The sequence below is a fragment of the Durio zibethinus genome, chromosome 16 (assembly GCF_047325235.1).
Source record: "Durio zibethinus cultivar Kanyao isolate XHJ-2024 chromosome 16, ASM4732523v1, whole genome shotgun sequence".
Taxonomy (NCBI): Eukaryota; Viridiplantae; Streptophyta; class Magnoliopsida; order Malvales; family Malvaceae; genus Durio; species Durio zibethinus.
The window spans coordinates 23,980,966-23,999,616 of NC_143177.1; the positions used below are offsets into that span (position 1 = coordinate 23,980,966).

The 18,651-nt window shown below is 32.6% G+C and overlaps 4 protein-coding genes and 2 pseudogenes across 4 annotated transcripts; 2 read left to right on the top strand and 4 right to left on the bottom strand.

The window, feature by feature from the left end:
* Positions 1–1,186: 1,186 nt before the first annotated feature.
* LOC111297544 (auxin-induced protein X10A-like) lies at positions 1,187–2,119 on the bottom strand. Its single transcript, XM_022892229.2, has one exon. The coding sequence runs from the start codon at positions 1,633–1,635 to the stop codon at positions 1,396–1,398; it is 240 nt and encodes a 79-aa protein (XP_022747964.1). The 5' UTR covers positions 1,636–2,119; the 3' UTR covers positions 1,187–1,395.
* A 1,109-nt stretch (positions 2,120–3,228) lies between these two features.
* Positions 3,229–4,000, bottom strand: LOC111297525 (auxin-induced protein X15-like). The gene has a single exon (XM_022892217.2). It carries the CDS (start codon positions 3,736–3,738, stop codon positions 3,451–3,453), a length of 288 nt encoding a protein of 95 aa, XP_022747952.2. The 5' UTR covers positions 3,739–4,000; the 3' UTR covers positions 3,229–3,450.
* A 717-nt stretch (positions 4,001–4,717) lies between these two features.
* Positions 4,718–5,299, bottom strand: LOC111297534 (auxin-responsive protein SAUR21 pseudogene; annotated as a pseudogene).
* Positions 5,300–6,514: 1,215 nt separating this feature from the next.
* LOC111298413 (auxin-responsive protein SAUR21 pseudogene) lies at positions 6,515–7,008 on the bottom strand (annotated as a pseudogene).
* A 3,420-nt stretch (positions 7,009–10,428) lies between these two features.
* LOC111297484 (auxin-induced protein 15A-like) lies at positions 10,429–11,370 on the top strand. The gene has a single exon (XM_022892200.2). The coding sequence runs from the start codon at positions 10,771–10,773 to the stop codon at positions 11,071–11,073; it is 303 nt and encodes a 100-aa protein (XP_022747935.2). The 5' UTR covers positions 10,429–10,770; the 3' UTR covers positions 11,074–11,370.
* A 3,958-nt stretch (positions 11,371–15,328) lies between these two features.
* Positions 15,329–15,741, top strand: LOC111297506 (auxin-induced protein 15A-like). Its single transcript, XM_022892209.2, has one exon. The coding sequence runs from the start codon at positions 15,329–15,331 to the stop codon at positions 15,623–15,625; it is 297 nt and encodes a 98-aa protein (XP_022747944.2). The 3' UTR covers positions 15,626–15,741.
* Positions 15,742–18,651: the final 2,910 nt, after the last annotated feature.

Sequence of the window (18,651 nt, forward strand, 5' to 3'; positions counted from 1 at the left end):
ATTGGTCATCGACGCCTGACATTTTGTTCTTTGTACAGACCGATAGACCATCCTAGTAGGACTAGTTTTTTTTTTTTTTGTCCTCTTGAAGATTTAAGCTGCAAGGTAGATATATAACCATACAAGAAGCTTATACAGTAACAAGCAGCTGCTAAAGCAACAATATATCACATGGATTTGCCTCCCAGAAAGTAAAGAAAGTTGATATCCAATTTCCGTATTGTTTTCTATTATTTTGAGATTTATGATCATAACCCACCACTTCACGGAACAAACCAGAGGCTGTCCCACCCCACCCTGAATTGATATTTGTTTGGACCAGCTGCTGATAATGTAATTCTCCAGTTTTATTAATGGATAAAATGTAGGGACAATTATGTGGATTAATTACTCTATCATCATATATAGCACACTGTGAAAACAGATTGCAATCTTTAGCCTGTTTATTTTCAGCATCTCCATACAAGAACAAGCGAGTTGCGTGATGATGCTGCTTGACACATCCTAGAGAAGTGATGATAAAAACTGGGGCCTTTTCCAAAGGATGAAAGATTTAATGGGAACATTAAGCCCATAACATGTGATATTGTTCTTACTTCTCAGAATAATCAAATCCAGCAAAAATTGTCAAAGAAATAAGAAAATATATCATTTCATTCTATCAGTCAACTTAGAAACATTTATAGGTATAAAAAATAAATCATTTCAAGGGCTTTTCATTTATTTATTACTTTGTTTCAGTTTCCCTAAACAATTTTAGACCATTTGTGCAGGGATTGAATTCCTCAGCTGAATCTATGAGTAATTATTTGACTGTTCAACAAATTTGGTTAATCAGAAAGGGTCTTACCCAACTACATTCCAAGTAGATAGTGCAGAAGTACCATTTAATCACATGAAGCAGAAAAGCAAGGAGTTGGCACTTGGTAGTCCTCTGACTCTAACTAAAAATGGTCTAAACGCCATATGATGTTGCATTGATCAGTCATTTGTCTAATTGTTATTTGGTTGCATATGCATGAGTGGCGTGAGAGAATTTGAAAATTTTTCTTGATCATGACTAATGTTGATTAAGCATAAATAACAATAGAAGTAGAACCAAAACCTGTAAAGGGAATGATGTGGAAATTCTGCTTCCCAAGAACAAGAACAAGGGAACCATAGGAAATTCTGAAAAGAACGAAGATTTCAATTGAATGATGCCGTTTCATACTGTCAATTTCCATTTTGATTGATTTATATTAGTTACAGTAACCTCCATCTCTCATTTTTCACTTAGGGAGACTTATATCTGCTCCCCAAGGCAAAAAGAAAGGGAAAAAAGGGTTTACATGGCATTAGTGATGTTTGCTTTACAAAATTTTATGTGCTGATTTTTGTTATTTTCTTTCACAATCAATTCAAGCGAGAGGTAACGTTAAGAAATATGTTTTCATCGCAGATAATTCTGAGACCACCAGTAGGATGACTGTATCCGAACTCTTCTTCCGATAAACCTAGCAAATCTTGAAATGAAGGATGGTTCAAGAATGACACTGGTATCACAAACCTCTTCTGGTTGTCTCCAACATAAACTGCAAAGTAGCCCCTGGGAACTTTCTTAGCACTAACAAAACGAGAAAGGCGGATAGCCATGGATATGTGCCTCAGGAAGGGAAGAACAGGAAGATCTGAAAGAAGTTGGAAATTAAGCGAAGGTAAACAACTTGAGTACTTGAGAATGTGAAGGTTGGTGTTGCCAATTAACTTATTCTTACTTGTATATATAGATGAAATGGGTTCAAGGGAAATGTTCCTCTATTAAGTGGGGATGTGGAATGAGCGGCGAAGGGGCAATTGCTGGGGTTTGATCAGTAATGAAGGGGATCACATGGTGTTGCCTTCCAACTCACTGTAAAGAATTCCATGGCAAAGACTGGAAAGAAAAGGTTTGCCGACCCTTCCGGCAAGATAAACCGCCTCAGGACCCACTCAAATACAGAAGATTTGGATACGTAAAATGCTTCTTCACAGCGTAAGAGTAGTACTACCTCGTCATTTATGTTAGAGACAAGCTTGAGACATATAATCTTTCATACAGTGACAGGAAACATGTAACATGGGCTACTTGACCTTCTATAGTGACTTGACTAAAAATGAAAATGGAAAAGAGATAAAGAGTTTCATCTGTTTTTTTTTTTCCTTTTTTTTGCCCAAAAAAAAAATATTTTTTCTGTTGAAACACATTACAACTGGGGAGGAGAGAAATATTTTCAAGGTCAAAATGTTATTGCCTATCAGGCAAATTCAGTGCAAGGTAATTTGGAAAGTAAAATATTTTACTAGTCAAATTATTGAAAATTTTGTTACAGGTCACTCAATTCAGAAGGAAATTAACATATTATTAATCTGCCAAATCTCAACTTATTGTTATATGTATTAGTAGTTGCATTACTGAAATATATATAGGTCACCAAATGACAAAAAAAATTGTGACTATGAGATTTAAAACCCCTGATCTTGTGATTAATTGGTTTCAAGAAATTGATTAGAAAAAGGATCTAGGAGGAAATTATTAGAAAAGAAAAGGGTAAAATACTTTCCATATTCGAAATACAAGTGATGAATTTTTATTGGAAGAAAAAAAGAAAAAAAAAGAAAAATTTCGTTCAAAATGTTGAATGAAATTTCCAATTTGAGGATAATTTTGGCCGGAAAACGGCATTGGCTCAAGGGTATTCAATGGTAATTGAGCCGACAATTGAATGAAGTGTGCCAGCGAAGAGGCTTACGGACAAGCCCGTGTAAAAGTACGTGAAGTTCACATGAAGCCTGGTCTACTTTGTCCCGTCAGTTCCAAACACCAATTCAGACGAAAATCATATATACTGGAAAGCCATGAGGCCCAAATGACAGCAAAGAAATAGGTCAGATATCAACTGCATTCCTCGAATGACAAGCTTTAGCCTTTTGGATGGAACCCTTATCCAAAATTGCGCAGTATATTTCTTTTATGGACCCTTTTGCCTGTTCATGCAATGAACCTTTATCAACCAGGGTTACAGACTGGCTAACTTTTTTATCTTTTGTAAAAGAAAAGTGTAAGCCAAAAAGCAACTAAGTGATGCTATAAATGATGGAATAATAAGCAGTAAATGGCTTCTTGAGACTAGAATTTTGACAGATTAATTATATCCGCCCATGGGTGATTTTGAGTTCAAAATGATTGCATTAGAACACAGCCACCATTAGAAAACCCAATTGATGAGAAGAACAAATCGATTTTTTTTGTTTTTAAATTGTCATTTGACATATTGGTTACCGAGAATAATTAAGTTTACAAGAGAATGGGATCAAAGAAAACAATTCACTATTTACACTTGCTTGCTCCTATAAAAAATTGGTATTTGTCAGTCGGGCTAGAGAGAGTTGATCTCTGCTTGATTACTGGTTAACCTTTTCATGTTAACTCTATTGAGCTCGCAGACTGCAAGAGAGATCAATGAAAGCTTCTTCGCCGCAGGGGATGGTCACAGCACCCATAGGATGATTAAATCCAAACTCTTCTTCAGCTTGACTCAACAAATTTTGGAAGGAAGGATGCTTCAGGAATGAGATTGGGACAACAAATCTCTTCTTTTCAGTTTCTCCAACATAAACAGCAAAGTGGCCTTTCGGTACCACTTTGGTCTCAGAAAATGGAAGTGTCCTTTTTAGACTCTGCTTGGCATTAACGATTCTTGGCAACCGGAAACCCATGGTTTTGTGAATCGAGATTGTTTTACAAGGAAAGGCTTTGGCACTGCGGGGTGTCCATCAATGGAACGTATATTTATAGGAAGCAAATGCTTCATGGTTGGCAATCTCACGCTGATTGAATGGTGAACAGAGAACCCGTAAAGAAGATCTTTAAAGACATACGCTAGGAGGAATCAAATGGCATTGCCTCCCAAATGATGATAAAATTTTTGACCAATTTGGCACCGTAGTCCATTCCGTTGCAATCTATCATGGGTTTTCATTCAATGAAACCAACAATGATGGTCCATTGAAATACAATATCATTGAATCATGGCCTGTTGATAATAACTTAGCAGATTATATGGATGAAATATTTTGAAGCAAAATAATCAAAATAATATTCAATAACGACCATATATGAGTTGGTTTGCTAGCCCTACATGTTTGCCGGTGATTAGGATCAAAGGCCAGAGCTGCTAGTAACACCTGTTCTACGACTGCGTTAATGAAAACAGAATGAAACAAGTTGCCAATCCATGTGAAATCGTTTCGTTTACTTGAACAAATGAGGAACGGGAGATTCGAGGAACTTGGTTGGTTGAGCCTAGATTTTGACGGATGATATGCTGAATAGAAGCACCAATTAATGTAGTAACGATGTTATGCTTATAGTCCAGAATCACCCAATCTAGACATTAGTATCCACGGATTAGACCAAGAAATCTTTTATTTTAGTTGAACACTGATAATTTTTTTAAAGTCTGAGAGGGTTGAAAAGTAAACAAATTGTACTAGTAAGGGTTGTATAGTTAAAGTAGCTTACATAGCTATTCAGGTATATTTGACATGTCTGGAATTTAAATCTCAGTGATAATTTTTTTTTCTATTTTCATATTGCAGTCTTTCAAAAAAAAAAAAAAGTAAGGAATATCCATCCAATTCTCCACTGCATGGCCTTACTGGGATAATTATACTAGTAGCGAACGTCAAAGCTAAAATATCAATAACAAGAAAATTATGTCTGGTAAAAAGAATTTTCTCATTTATAGTGTCATTACAGAAAATAATTAAGTTCACAAGGGCATGGGATTGCATAAAACAATCCACCATTTACACTTGCTTCCTATATTAAATCGGTGCATGTCAGCGTGAGCCAGAGAGATCGTTAATCTCTGCTTGGTTATCCATTTTCATATCAACAAAATTTGGAAGGAAGGATGCTTCAGGAATGAAATTGGGACAACAAATCGCTTCTTTTCAACTTCTCCAACGTAAACAGCGAAGTGGCCTTTGGGCACCACTGTTGTCTCTGAAAACGAAACAGTCCGTTTTAGACTCTTAGCATTAACAATTCTTGGCAACCAGAAACCCATGACTTTGTGAATTTAGATTCTTTTGCGAGTAGTACATGAAAGAAATGTAGGAAAAGCTTTGGCACTGCGGGGTTGCTATCCTTGGAACGTGTATTTATAGAGAGGAAATGCTTTATATTGTCAGCAATCTGAGGCTGAATTTGTGGTGAAGAGAGAACCCAAAGCAGAAATCTTTGGAGACGTATAGTATGAGGAATCACATGCTCTTGCCTCCCAACTAATGATAACATTTTGACAACTCTTTAACCGGAGTCTATTTTGTTACAATCATAGCTCACCATTCAATGGAACCAACAGTAATGGCCCATTTGAAATATTATTTATCATTGAATCATGGCCTGATGGTAATGACTTTTTTCAGCAGATCATATGGATAAAATGCTATGTAGTGGGGACCAGCAAAAAAATCAAAATAATAATCTCTACTGGCGACTATGAATCGGTAGGCAATAGCCCTATGTGTTTGCCGATAATCAGTATCAAAGACATTCTAAAGACCAGAGCCGCTTGCAACTATTTGTTCTATGACTTTATTGAACAAAGAATGAAACAAGCTACCAGTCCATGTGACACTGTTTGGTTCCTTCAAAAAGTGAGGAACTTGGTCGGTTGAGCCTCAATATTTATGGGATGATAGCATTTAACCAACCTTTAATTTATCATGACTCCCTAATTCCGTATCGGATTATTTTGAAAAACTATTATGATATATAAATAAAAGTTTATATTTAAAAAGATATTTTTTATAAGATAAAATCGTACGAATTTTGAATTAAAATAAATAATATCTCACAGATTGAATGTAGATTTTTACAAATATTATTAGACGGTTATCAATAAATTGAAATTACTATATAATAAAAGTTATGTCTAAAATTTCAATGTTTAGTATGATTTTGATTTTAAAATTTTATGTGTACAGCTCAATTTCACATATTAAAATATTTTAAATATTTATTATGATATATAAATAAATATGCTTAAATTTGATTTACTTCGATATATAAATAAATACTTAAATCTAAACTTGTAAGTAAGTTGAGTGTGAATCTTCGCATTTATAATATTATGTTAATCGTACATAATCATCAAATCGATGGACTATACTGACAAATGATGGCTGATTTCGAAATAAAAGGCCTCTGAACTTGGAAAATATAATTTGGCAGAAAATATTGACATTGTGAAGATATGTGTAGTAGGTGAAGTGGTAAATTGCATTGGTATACAAAAAGCATCAGAAACAGAATTCATGAAAAGAATGAGTCGATTTTTCCTTTAAAAAAATTGGCGTTTATATCTTGGTTACAATCCACGATATACACTCGCTTCCTAATAAGAAAACTGTTACGTGTCACTGTGTCAGTTGCGCTAACGATCAGTCAAGATCTGCTTGGTTAGCCATTTTTAATCATTTCTTTTCATGAGCTTCGCAGATTGCAATGAGATCAATAAAAGCTTCTTCGCTACAAGGGATTGTCAAAGCACCCATAGGATGATTAAACCCAAACTCTTCTTCAGCTTGACTCAACAAATTTTGGAAGGAAGGATGCTTCAGGATTGAAATTGGGACGACAAATCTCTTCTTTTCAGCTTCTCCAACGTAAACAGCAAAGTGGCCTTTGAGCACCACTGCGGTCTCTGATGATGAAAGAGTCCGTTTTAGACTCGGCTTAGAGTTAACAATTCTTGGCAAGCAAAAACCCATGACTTTGGGAATTTTAGATTGTTTTACGAGTAGTGATTGGAGGAACTGTGAGTGTGGAACTGGGTTAGAATTTGTATTTATAAAGAGCAAATGCTTTATGGTCAGCAGTCTCAGGCCAATTGAGTGATGAAGAGTAGAATGATTTAGAGACGTATGTTGTGAGGAATCACGTGGCCTTGCGTCCCAACAAAAAATAACATTTTGACAAATTGGGTTCCTTGGTCTATTTTGTTGCAATCTATTTAAGCTCACATTCATTGGAACCAACAGTAACGGCCCATTTGAATACTATTTCATTGAATCATGGCCAGATGATAATGACTTTTCCTTGCACACCATGTGGATGAAGTGTTATGAAGAAAAATAGTCAAAATAATCATATTCACCAGCGACTATGAGACGGTATACTAGCCCTACATGTTTGCTCATGATAAGGATCAAAGGCCACAGCTGCTTGTACTATTTATTCTATGATTGTTGAATGCGGAACGAAATAATACCAGACCATGTGGCATCTTTTAGTGACTTGAACAAGAGAGGCTCGGGGTGATCTTAGGAAAAACTGGCGGGTGAGCCCGAATTTTAAGGGATGATAGATTGAACAAGCAGTAAACCAACCTAGTACTGATGCTATGCTAATTGTCTAGAATCCCAGAATTTAGATTGCAGAGATCCAATGATTAGACAAATAAATCTTTAATTTTAAGTTGACCACCGATTTTTTTTTTTAGTGCGACAAAGCCTGAAAGTCAACTCTTCAGCTATAACGGGGATATGAATCTTCTAACAGAAACACAAGCCGATACTCAAGTAGTTGTAAGTGGTGCAAATTGTTGAAAATAGTGATTTAAATTTATTAATAGATTTTTTTGTTATTGATTATATATTATTTGAGGAATAAAAAAATTTACAGAAAAAAAATTAAAATTTTTTTTTTTGATAAGTAAGTTAATATGTTTATGAATAAGTGAAGTTAGATATAAAAAAAATATATAAATGAGTTGTAAGGTTTTATAAGATAAATATATATAAAAAATTAATATTTTTATGGATATGTATGTTTGAGTGTATTGAAGGAAAATTAGAGAAGAATGAAATAGTTTACATAGATATAATAGTGTGAATGTTTGTGAGTGAATTAGAAGAGATTGAAAAGATTCACATAGATGTAGGTGCATAAATATATATAGATATGTGTTTATTTGAATTGAGAATACTTTATATTAGAGGAGATTGAAATGGCCTATGGATATTGATTGTTAAGTGTTAATAATATAAATTGTATGTTTATAATTCTTTACAATTAATAGATCTTTTTTATCATCTGTAGACATAGGTAGATTAAGTTGAATCACGTTAAACTATTATTTTTTATGTGATTGATTGATTGCTTGATTTTGCTTTCGCTTGTGTGATTAGATTGGGGTTTTTTGCCTAATAAGTGCTATTAGAGTTGTAGTGATCTTAACAAGTGATATCATAGCTTAAGGTTCGATATAAGGGAAGAGGTAAGCCTAGAGGAGCTTGATTCAAGGGATTCGTGTTTTATAGATCGGTTTATGTGAAGCGTGAAGACACACAAAAAAAGATGATTATACGACTTTTATTGTAGGTAAAACCAAGATAAAAATTAATGATTGATGCAATTTGAGTTAAGGTGTAGATTGTTGAGAATAGTAACTTAAATTTCATAATAGATTTGTTTGAAATTAGTTAGATATTACTTGATAAATAAAAAGACTTGCAAAAGAAGAATTTTAAAAGAAAATTTTTTTTGATGGACTAGTTAGTATGTTTATAAATGGATGAAGTCTTTATAGGATTAGGTACAAAAAAAGATATAAAAGAGTTATAGGATTTTATGTGATAGACAACTTATAGGACTATAAAAGAATGAGATGGTTCACATAGGTATGATGGTGCGAATGTTTATGAGTGGACTGGAAGAGACTGAAAGTGTTCACATAGGTATGGGTGCATGAGTATAAATGGGTATGTGCTTGTTCGGAATGAAAATACTTTATAAGACTATATAAGACTAAAGAAGATTGAGATGGCTTATGGATATTGATCGTTGAATGCTAATTGATATGAGTTGTATGTTTGTAATTCTCTATAATTAATGGATTTTTTTTCTCATCCATGGATATAAATCAGTTGAATTGAACTATGTTAAATTATTATCTATTGTGTGATTGATTAATTATTTGATTTTGCTTTTATTTGTGTGCTTGGATTGAGGGTTTTTGTCTATCACAAACCCCACCATGGTGTTGAAGTGCCAATAATCAATGATCTGAAAGAAATGCAGACAAGTAATATGACCATTAGACTAGCAACAAATTTTCCCTTCTTCAAAAGAAAAACTGCAGATTCACTAAATGAGTAATTCAACTGTGTATGCATGCACAAATTGGTATGGCACTATTTTAGAACTTAGAGCACCTAAAACGCTGAAATTATTCCAAATTAGAATGTAGGATGAAAAATGTGATTTTGTGGTTTTGATCATCTTTTTGAATCCAACATATCTCTACCTCTCTTTATTAATTGGTAAATATGACAATCAAGAACCTAAAAAATTTTCCTACCTCTTACAATGTTTTCTGTCATAAACTTCTATGTTTTCTTGTACCTTTGAGGATTTGTCTTAAGCATAATAGTCTTTTGTTATATTTAACAGAAACAGAAAAGGGAATCTAGTATTAGTTCATACATGAACCAAGAACAGTACCTGCTGAAATCCACTAAGGAACTTATGGCTGTCATCCATCACTTTGCTTTTCCTGTGGCATAAATGAGTTCACTGCGAATGCTGGCCCTTACCTACATGCCTCAAAATGAGTATGACAAAAAAATCAAAACCAATCTCCTCCAATTCGGTGCAGGCAATAGTACTTAAACAGTTACTTGAATGTTCTTTCTATTTTGCATAATTGTTATCTACAGTATATTTAATTTTCTGCTTCTTTAGTTGTAACAGAGTTCTAATGGAAACTTTGATTTTATTCCACTACATTCTTCTTCGTTTGTGAACTTTAGGAGCAGCGCATTATAAAGAAAAAAGGCACAACTAGGAACTTCCGAAAATAACCCGTTTTGAGAATCATCTTATATTTCCCTATGATAACAGTTTAAAAATGACATTGATGCTTACATTTCACGTTCATGCATACATTTGACATAGACCATTCATTCACACTAAATATTTAGCAGTATAAGGATGACCTTGATGTGTGCTCTTCATTTGGATGCATACATTTGACATAGACCATACATTGATCATTCAAAGATCTAATATGTGAATGTATGTAATTGACAAGTCAACAAGATATATATTAGACATTAATCAGATCAGTCGACAGAAAAAACCTGATTAAAGTAATAAACCCTAAAATCATTTTGTCACGTTATGTTATAGTCCTAAAGAATAAGTTTTGCAATCCAAACTTAATTATGGTCAATCAGAGAGCTACTTGTGTTGGCGCGAGTGTATGTTTTCTCGTAAGTGTGTTAGTCTGTTGCAAGTTGTGAGGAACAAAGTCTACGTTCAATGCTTCAGTGAATAAACGAAATAAATGGTCATTGCTCTATGATAAAGACGAGTGTTTGGCGTCAAGAGTGGGTTATAAGTTCAAAACATAGGGAAAATATATTCACATAAAATTTCACAAGGTTCATTCCCCTTTTTTAGTTTCTTAAGGTGGTAGGGCAGGATGCCTAGCAACAGACAAAGCAGAACCATGTGAAACATAACTAATAGCTTCACCTGGTATGTTCTAAACATTTTTCAATGGCATTCACTATCCTATCCACGTTTTTAAGGTTTGCAGATTGCTATCTCCTTCTATATATTTAGGCAGTGAAAATGCCATTTAAAACCAAGTCTTCAGTCTTCATAACACAAAAGCTTTCAATCACTATAAAATCTTTTAGCTTCTTTTTCTACTATCCTTTTTCTTCTCTAAGATGGGTATCCAACTAATGGGACTAGCTCATGCCAAACAAAAGCTCCAGCGAACGCTTTCAGGAAGAATTGGGAATACATTGGCAACATCAAATGTTCCAAAAGGCCATATTGCGGTTTATGTTGGGGAAGGCAACAGGAAGAGATTTGTGATTCCGATTTCTTACTTGAATCATCATCTGTTTCAAGACCTGTTAAATCGAGCTGAGGAAGAATTCGGATTCAACTATCCAATGGGTGGTCTCACAATTCCATGCAGTGAAGACTACTTCATTAGTTTAACTACGTCATTGAACCGTTCATAGATGCTTCCAGCCCCAAAACTGTTGTAGAAACATTGATCTCTTCCTTCTCTCGTTTACATTGAGACAACATGATTTGAGACAGTAAAACCACACCAAAAAAAAAAAAAGCAGTTATCTTCAAATTTTGTTCCGTTAGTCTAGCGAATTCAACCCCATGTAAACATTTTGTAATTTGTAAAAAAAAAAAAATTGCTTGGCAATAATATTATGATTCTTTGTTGACAACAAAACCTGTTGTTCTGAGCAAGTTTATTAATGATCAATCGTTTTATTATATTTTTCTGACAATTTGAAGATGTTAAGTGCTAGACAAACAAAATATGCCTGAATTGCATGTTAAAATCAGATCAAAATGCTATATTTCACATCATTGGACAACTTAAATCACAGAAAGTTCAGAAACTCTGAAGAGTGTAGAGAGCTTTAAACATTCAAAAGAAGAAATGGACTTGAAATCAGATAAAACTATTTATGACGAAAGCCTTAAAGTAGTACTCGGCTTTTGTCCTTTGCATTTCTTGTTTAATCCAGAAATTGCTGCTCATCAGTTCAACACCAAACGGAAAGCTTGCTGGGTCTCAAGTGGATTATTTTGAAACCTGTAACAGAACCAATTATTGTTAGCGATTTATATCAGAATTTATGTTTGACACATTGTTGTTAAATTGCAATAAAAGAAGGGATTGCAGTTACTGTGAATTCAACCCTCGACCTGCTATATTTTAGTTCATTATTATGGTAACTTATTTTAAGTATAGCTTGTACACTAAAATATATTAAATTAAACTCAGTTTTATTTTCTAATACACATGCATGCATATTTAATTTTTTTATTTATAAAAATTAAAAAGCTTACATTTATGGGAGGGAACAATAAAAACCCTATAGTTTTACCATAGAAAATTAGTTTGAGAGAGTCAAAAGGTCCCTTCTAGCACATTTTTCACACCATCTAAGAAGTTCTGTGTGATCCCATCAAAAAAATTCTTCTTGATGAAGAAATTAAGACTTCTTCACTGCATTCTTAGATCAGGACGAGCAAATCGTTAACAAAACTCTTGCAACTATGAATATTAATGATGGGATCTAAACATATTTTTATGAATACCAGTTGAGTGAAATACCGACTACTAGTGATCAATGCAATTTCGGTCAAATTGTAACCCCATGTGAAGATATAATTATTTGCTCGTACGATTGATGAGCTGGTGATGAACATTTAAAATTCTCCGTTTATTTTTGGGTTGAAGTCATAAACTTTGATCGGATGAGAGGTTGACTGGAAACATCCAGCTAATCCAGCATACAATAGTTAAGAGTGCTGCCATGTACTTTCTATAGACCCCAAATTGATGAGAAACTGCCTAACTTTGCCCAACTTGTCATGGTTTTGGCAATGACTGCAATGGATTGATTCTAATTGCTTGATTGATAAGCCATCTATGGCACAAGGATAGACCAATAAGACTGTCATTGCTCTTGGTTTCAAAAGTTGAGAGCTAATAACTTATTTTCTCGATATGATCATGGAATTATGATACAATTTGACAATGACTGCAATGGATTGATTCTAATTGCTTGATTAATAAGCCATCTGTGGCACAAGGATAGACCGATATGTCATTGGTCTTGGTTTCAAAAGTTGAGAGCTAATAACTTATTTTCTCAATATGATCATAGGAATTCTGGTACAATCTTCCCTTCCCAATAAGGAATGCAAAATTTTCATTTCCTTCATTCGATTCCATCTCCGAATGATTGATCTTTCAATAGAATAGCTGTTTTTCCCTACAAGAAACAGTATTAGTGGCCCCTATATGGGATGGAATCGGAGAATTCAAGGTAAAATGACTACATTGTCAGAAGGATAGCTTGGATTCAGTGCTTGTTCAATGCACAGATGGTAGTGCATTATATGCTGCAGGACATAAACATGTGCTACTCGCCAAATTTTGGAATGCACAAACAAGAATGTGAAAGTGATATATCCCAGGAAAATCATTGCGTATGGCGATTATTCTAAAAAATAAAAAGAAAAATCATTGTCAAACTCCTTACATACCATGTTGTGCCATAATTTTCTTTGTTCTCTTGCCCCTTTAGAGGAGTCTAATTGAGACTACTATTTACTATCACACATGAACGATGAACAGTTTAATTAAGGCCTATCTGAGTTTTCATGAATGAATAAAACATTGCACTGCCTTTGCATTCTTGGCACCTAAGACTTTATCCATTGCTCTTCATCCTTATGTATGCTTGCTAAATGAGTATAACATTGCTCCTCCAAATTGTTAAACAGTCACTCATGTTTTATAGAACTGGAAAATTAAATGCAAGTGTTTTCTTCCGTTCAGAAATACTCATCTATGCACTCTTTTTTTCCTAAACCAACTCTCATACCTCAATCTCTCTTTGATTAACTTTTGGTTTAAGAGTCAATTGATAAATAATAAATCAACCTGCACTTAACTAGGGGAACCGACTCGTTTGCTTGTAATTATAAAATGGGAAAGTCTGCATTTAGTGTTTCTGCAATAAAATCTGTATCTGCTGTCCCTACCATTGAATAAAGTTCGTTACTTATTAGAGTTTGGAAGTATTTAAAGTGTCAATGATTACAGTATCAAGAAAAACCTATTTAGCATTCAAACATCTACATGCAAATGTATTTAATTAGTTGACGTGCATGTGAAACATGAGCTAGAGAGTAATCAGACCAGGAGGACAGGAAAAATCTGAATAAATCAAAGTAGATATCATACAAATCTTAAGTTCTAATGAATCGATTTCGCAAAGTAAATATATATTAAACTAGTAGTCAACGATGCATGATGGTACATACTCTTAATTCAATTAGCAAGAAATCTAGATTTGGAGTCATGAATATCAAATCAAGAAAATTGCAACAAGATTTTTCAAAGCACAGTAGCCAAACCTCAGTAATGGAAGAACATTAATAAATCAGAGATATTGTTAAAGGAACTAATAGTTGCAATGTTCGAAGCTTGATCTAACAAACTAATTAATGATTTTATTCAAATTTGACCAAGATAGTCATGGATAATCTTAACAATAAAGTTGACCAGTTATCTAATCTTAATTCAATGACCTTCAGACAATCTATGGGACAAATCTAGAGACATTGCAATAACTATGAGAAAAACATGTTGGCTAGTTGGTACAAAGATAAGCAAAATTTGTAAACGAAAGTTTAAGTTTGAAAGATATATTTAAGATTGAGATGAGTATTTGATGGCAATAAACCACTAGGCATCATGAGTTCATTGCTTTAGTTCAAGACGGAGAACAGGTATACATATACAAATTCAAAAGTCGCACTCATCTTTTTGAGTTTCTCTTACGATGGTAGGACCGTATACAGGACAGGATGTCTTGCCAAAGACAAAGCAAAACCATGTGAGACATAACTAATTCTTTCAGCTCACATGCTTCTGAACATTCTTCAAAGGCATACAGCTATAGGCGGATCTATGTGTATTAGTAGGGTATCCATGTACACTCCAAAGATTGGAAAACAAGAGAATTTGAAGAAAAATTTTGCCTTGGATACCTCCAAAATTTTTCCCGGATATCATTTATAATACCTCAATCTCACATCGAAAAATTCTGAAGATCTGTTATATTTTTATGGGACAAAATAATAAAACATTTGAGTTAAAATGGACAATAACTCACAAGTTAAATGTGGATCTCCACAAATGATATTAAAGTGATCACCAATCAAATTCTAAAATCTCAACTTTTGGTGTGATTCTATAATTTGTTTATACTTTGCGTTAGGCTCACTCAACACATTTGATGTGATATTTGTGTTGAGCTTGATGAGGAAGTCAAATTTTAATGGGTAGAATTTGTAATATCTCAATCTCACGTTGAAAGATTTTGAAAAACTATTATAATATATAAGAAAAACTTTAAACTTAAACTTGTGAGGTATTTTATATAAAATAAAACCATATGATCAGGTCAAAGTAAATAATACCTCTTCATTTTTGTTTACAAAATTATTAAATTCATAGCAATTCTTAAATAGATAAATATGAAACACGCTAAAAAAAAAAATTGAATTCACCACTGCATATAACTCACTATCTTATCCAGTTTTAAGGTTTGAAATCTTCCTATATATATGTAATTAGGTACTAGAGATGCCATTTCAACCCACTAAAGCATTCTATCTCTTAATCAACCTTTGAACTGCCCTTATTCCTCCTTTAAAAAAAAGTAAAAAATGGGCATTGGATTAGTTCATGCGAAGCAAAAGCTCCATCAAACACTATCAGTAAGAATGGGGAAAGCAGTGGCAACAGCTAAAGTTCCAAAAGGCCATCTAGCAGTTTATGTAGGAGAAGGCAACAGGAAAAGATCTGTGATTCCAATATCTTTCTTGAGCCATCCGCTGTTTCAACACCTGTTAAATCGGGCTGAGGAAGAATTTGCATTCAACCCTCCAATGGGAGGTCTCACAATTCCATGCAGTGAAGAGTATTTCATGACTATCACTACTACAATCTTGAACTGTTTATAGATAAAGTAGCAGTATATATAGCACAATGCTGCTGCTGCACCAACCTATGTAACATAATTCAAGAGTTGATACAATCAATTCAAGGCAGGCAGTGTCTTCTATTTGTTCTCTGGTACTGGCAAATTCAATCCCATGTAATCACCCATGATTTTTGTAAATTAAACTGTTGGCAATAAGTCTTGAATTCTTCAATGACAAAAACATGATCCATATATAATCCGTAGCAGTTAACAACTTGATTCCAATATATATTCATGGAAAAGAAAAAAAAATACAATTGAAACATGAAAATTGTGGATAAATTCCTCTTACCAATGATATCCATTGATTTTATGTATAAAATCCTTCGTATTGAGAGTAACAAGATGGCTTTGTACGTGAGGAAGAAGTAATTCTTGCTAAGGTTTTAGTTTTACCCGCAGAAGGCCTTGGAAGCCCTGAAAAATTGAAATAGTTCTCAAATTGAAATTTTTTATTTTTTCAATCAAATTAAGTTAGAATTTTTTCGGATGAATTTTGGAATTTATTTTTTCAACTCTAATTTTAATGTATTTATAATATATCCAAGAACCCCACTGGATGGAAAAGAAAATTATAGACTAGTATAATAGTACTGATTATTGATCATGAGGTGGTGATGAACGCCACAAAGTTTCAAAGGCGTGATGGGTTGAATGGAATCAAATCCAGCTAGCAAACACACAGCGTGTTATATTTTCTTTATGAATTGCAGCCGTATATGCCAACTGCCAAAGCTTTGCCAACCAGGGACGGATTTACACTGGCGGTAGCGGGGGTAACTGTCCCTACTGAAATCCTAAAAGCCTTTTTAAATATATTACGATATTAGACAAAAGTTTTAATATTTTCATATTTTGCCCCCACCAAATTGAAAAAGAAAAAATATAAAGGGAAGGGATTTAAAAATATTATAAAGTATAAATATACTTTAATAAAAAAAAAATGGACCCATTTCAAAATAAAGTATTATATATAAATATTAATAAATTTTAGCTTATAAATAATTATTTCATGCAAGCTTCACTATAATTAACTTAAGTTTCAACCTAATATTACTTTTATCTCTTTTGCTCTCATCTATCTATTCTTCAATTTTTCCATTTGCAGACTTCATTTTTTTACTTATGTGAAATATCATTATATTATTATAAAAGTGTCAAAATCAAGCATAAAATAATAAAATATTTGTAAAAAGGAAAAAAAAAACACAAATTAAAATTAAATTAATTTTTTATATTAAAGTATAGATAACGAGTAAAATGAAATTACAACGATATAAAAATTTATTTTTAATATATCAAAGTATTTTTTTCTCTTATTGTTTTTCTTTTATATTGATAATGTAATAAGGTGTTTTATTTTAATATTATTTAGAATTTTTAATAATATATATTTGATGTAAAATAATGTTATACTTAAAGATGTAACCTAACAAACTTATAGAGATATAATCTAACAAAATCTAAAATTTAGAAAAAAAAAAAAAAAAACTAGCATCAATTTTTAAATTATTTAAAAAGTTAAAATATATATATATAAAAAGTAGCATGTTGTTGGTCCAATTTTATATTTTTATATCTTATCTTATGTCTTATAAACTATAGAGAAGTTAAATTACTATTTAATGTAAGTTAGTCAAAGACAAATATCATTAGTAAGAGAAAGTGAATTTTTTTAAAAAAATTTGAAATTAAATAAAGTTATATATATTTTAATATTGACAACGAAAAAGAAAATCTTACAATTTGTACTTATGAAAACTATTTAACTCAATTATATAATTCTATTTTTATTTGAAAAATGACAACATTATTTTGTGTTTGTGTTTATTTGATATTTAAAATTTTTATTTATTTAACATTATGAGTTTTTGTTATATTTGTATTAATTTGTATTTGAACTTTTTATATATTTGATATTATAAGAAATATTTCAAATTCTTTTATTAAAAATCTGTTTTATATTTAGAAAATATTACCTTATATTAAATAAAAAATTTTAAATAAATATATTATATAATAAATTTACCTAAAAAAAAAAAATCTTGAATCCGTCCCTATTGCCAGCAAAGGCATTGACAAAGACTTTTTTTGCAAGGCATGTCTAGTAGCAGGATTTTGCATATTGCAATGGGTCTATTCTACTATTGAATCACACACCATTTATGACAACCAATTTAACCCAAAAATTTAAACTTTCAACCTACCTTGTTTTTGTTCATAGTTTAAAAATAAAAGATGTCTTTACTAGCTCAACCTGCTGCTTAACCAGTTTTCCTTTTTTATGAGAAATAACTTCTAATTAGATCTTTTCCAAAAGATTTTTACTTTTTTTTTTATAATTGAGGCTGCAAAATTTGAATTTTAATTATTGAAACTAAGAGTTCTTCATTTACCAATGTGACTGTTGGCAAATTTTTAACTTCTAATTGGATAAAACTGCTGTTCCTTTATAAGTAACGGTCTGAAGTAGCCCCTTAACAGGCCAGACAATTAGAAGTACGATGATAGTAGTAGAATTACTTTTGTCTTCTATGGAACAAGTTTCATTGTCAAGAGGGATCAGCCTGGACTAATTAACTCTAAGACTCCGTGCTTGTTCAATGTAACAGGTGGTAGGGCATTCTGCTTCAGTGCATAAACCATATGTGCCATTACTCCTCAAATCTATAATGCAAGATCAAGAACGTGGCAACATATGATATGCCAGAAAAATTATTGTGGAGATCCTATCATTTTCTGTCATAATTTTCTTTGTTTTCTTGTACGTAACTCCGAGAAGTTCAATTACTTGATCATTTTGTCTTAAATGCAACAACTCAATTCCTGCCATATTTAACAATTATTATATAGAAAGGAGAATCTAGTTTTAGTATCATTTACATTATATACATGAACCAAAGTTCAAGAATTGGCTGAATTGCAGAGAGGAAGGAATGGAAGACATTGCATATATTGGCACCTAAGACAATTGCCTGCTGATCTTGATCCATATATGCACCATCC

Bases quoted from the DNA above. Each gene is read 5' to 3' on its own strand.
- LOC111297525 (XM_022892217.2), bottom strand. From the start codon at position 3,738: ATGGGTTTCCGGTTGCCAAGAATCGTTAATGCCAAGCAGAGTCTAAAA.
- LOC111297544 (XM_022892229.2), bottom strand. From the start codon at position 1,635: ATGGCTATCCGCCTTTCTCGTTTTGTTAGTGCTAAGAAAGTTCCCAGG.
- LOC111297484 (XM_022892200.2), top strand. From the start codon at position 10,771: ATGGGTATCCAACTAATGGGACTAGCTCATGCCAAACAAAAGCTCCAG.
- LOC111297506 (XM_022892209.2), top strand. From the start codon at position 15,329: ATGGGCATTGGATTAGTTCATGCGAAGCAAAAGCTCCATCAAACACTA.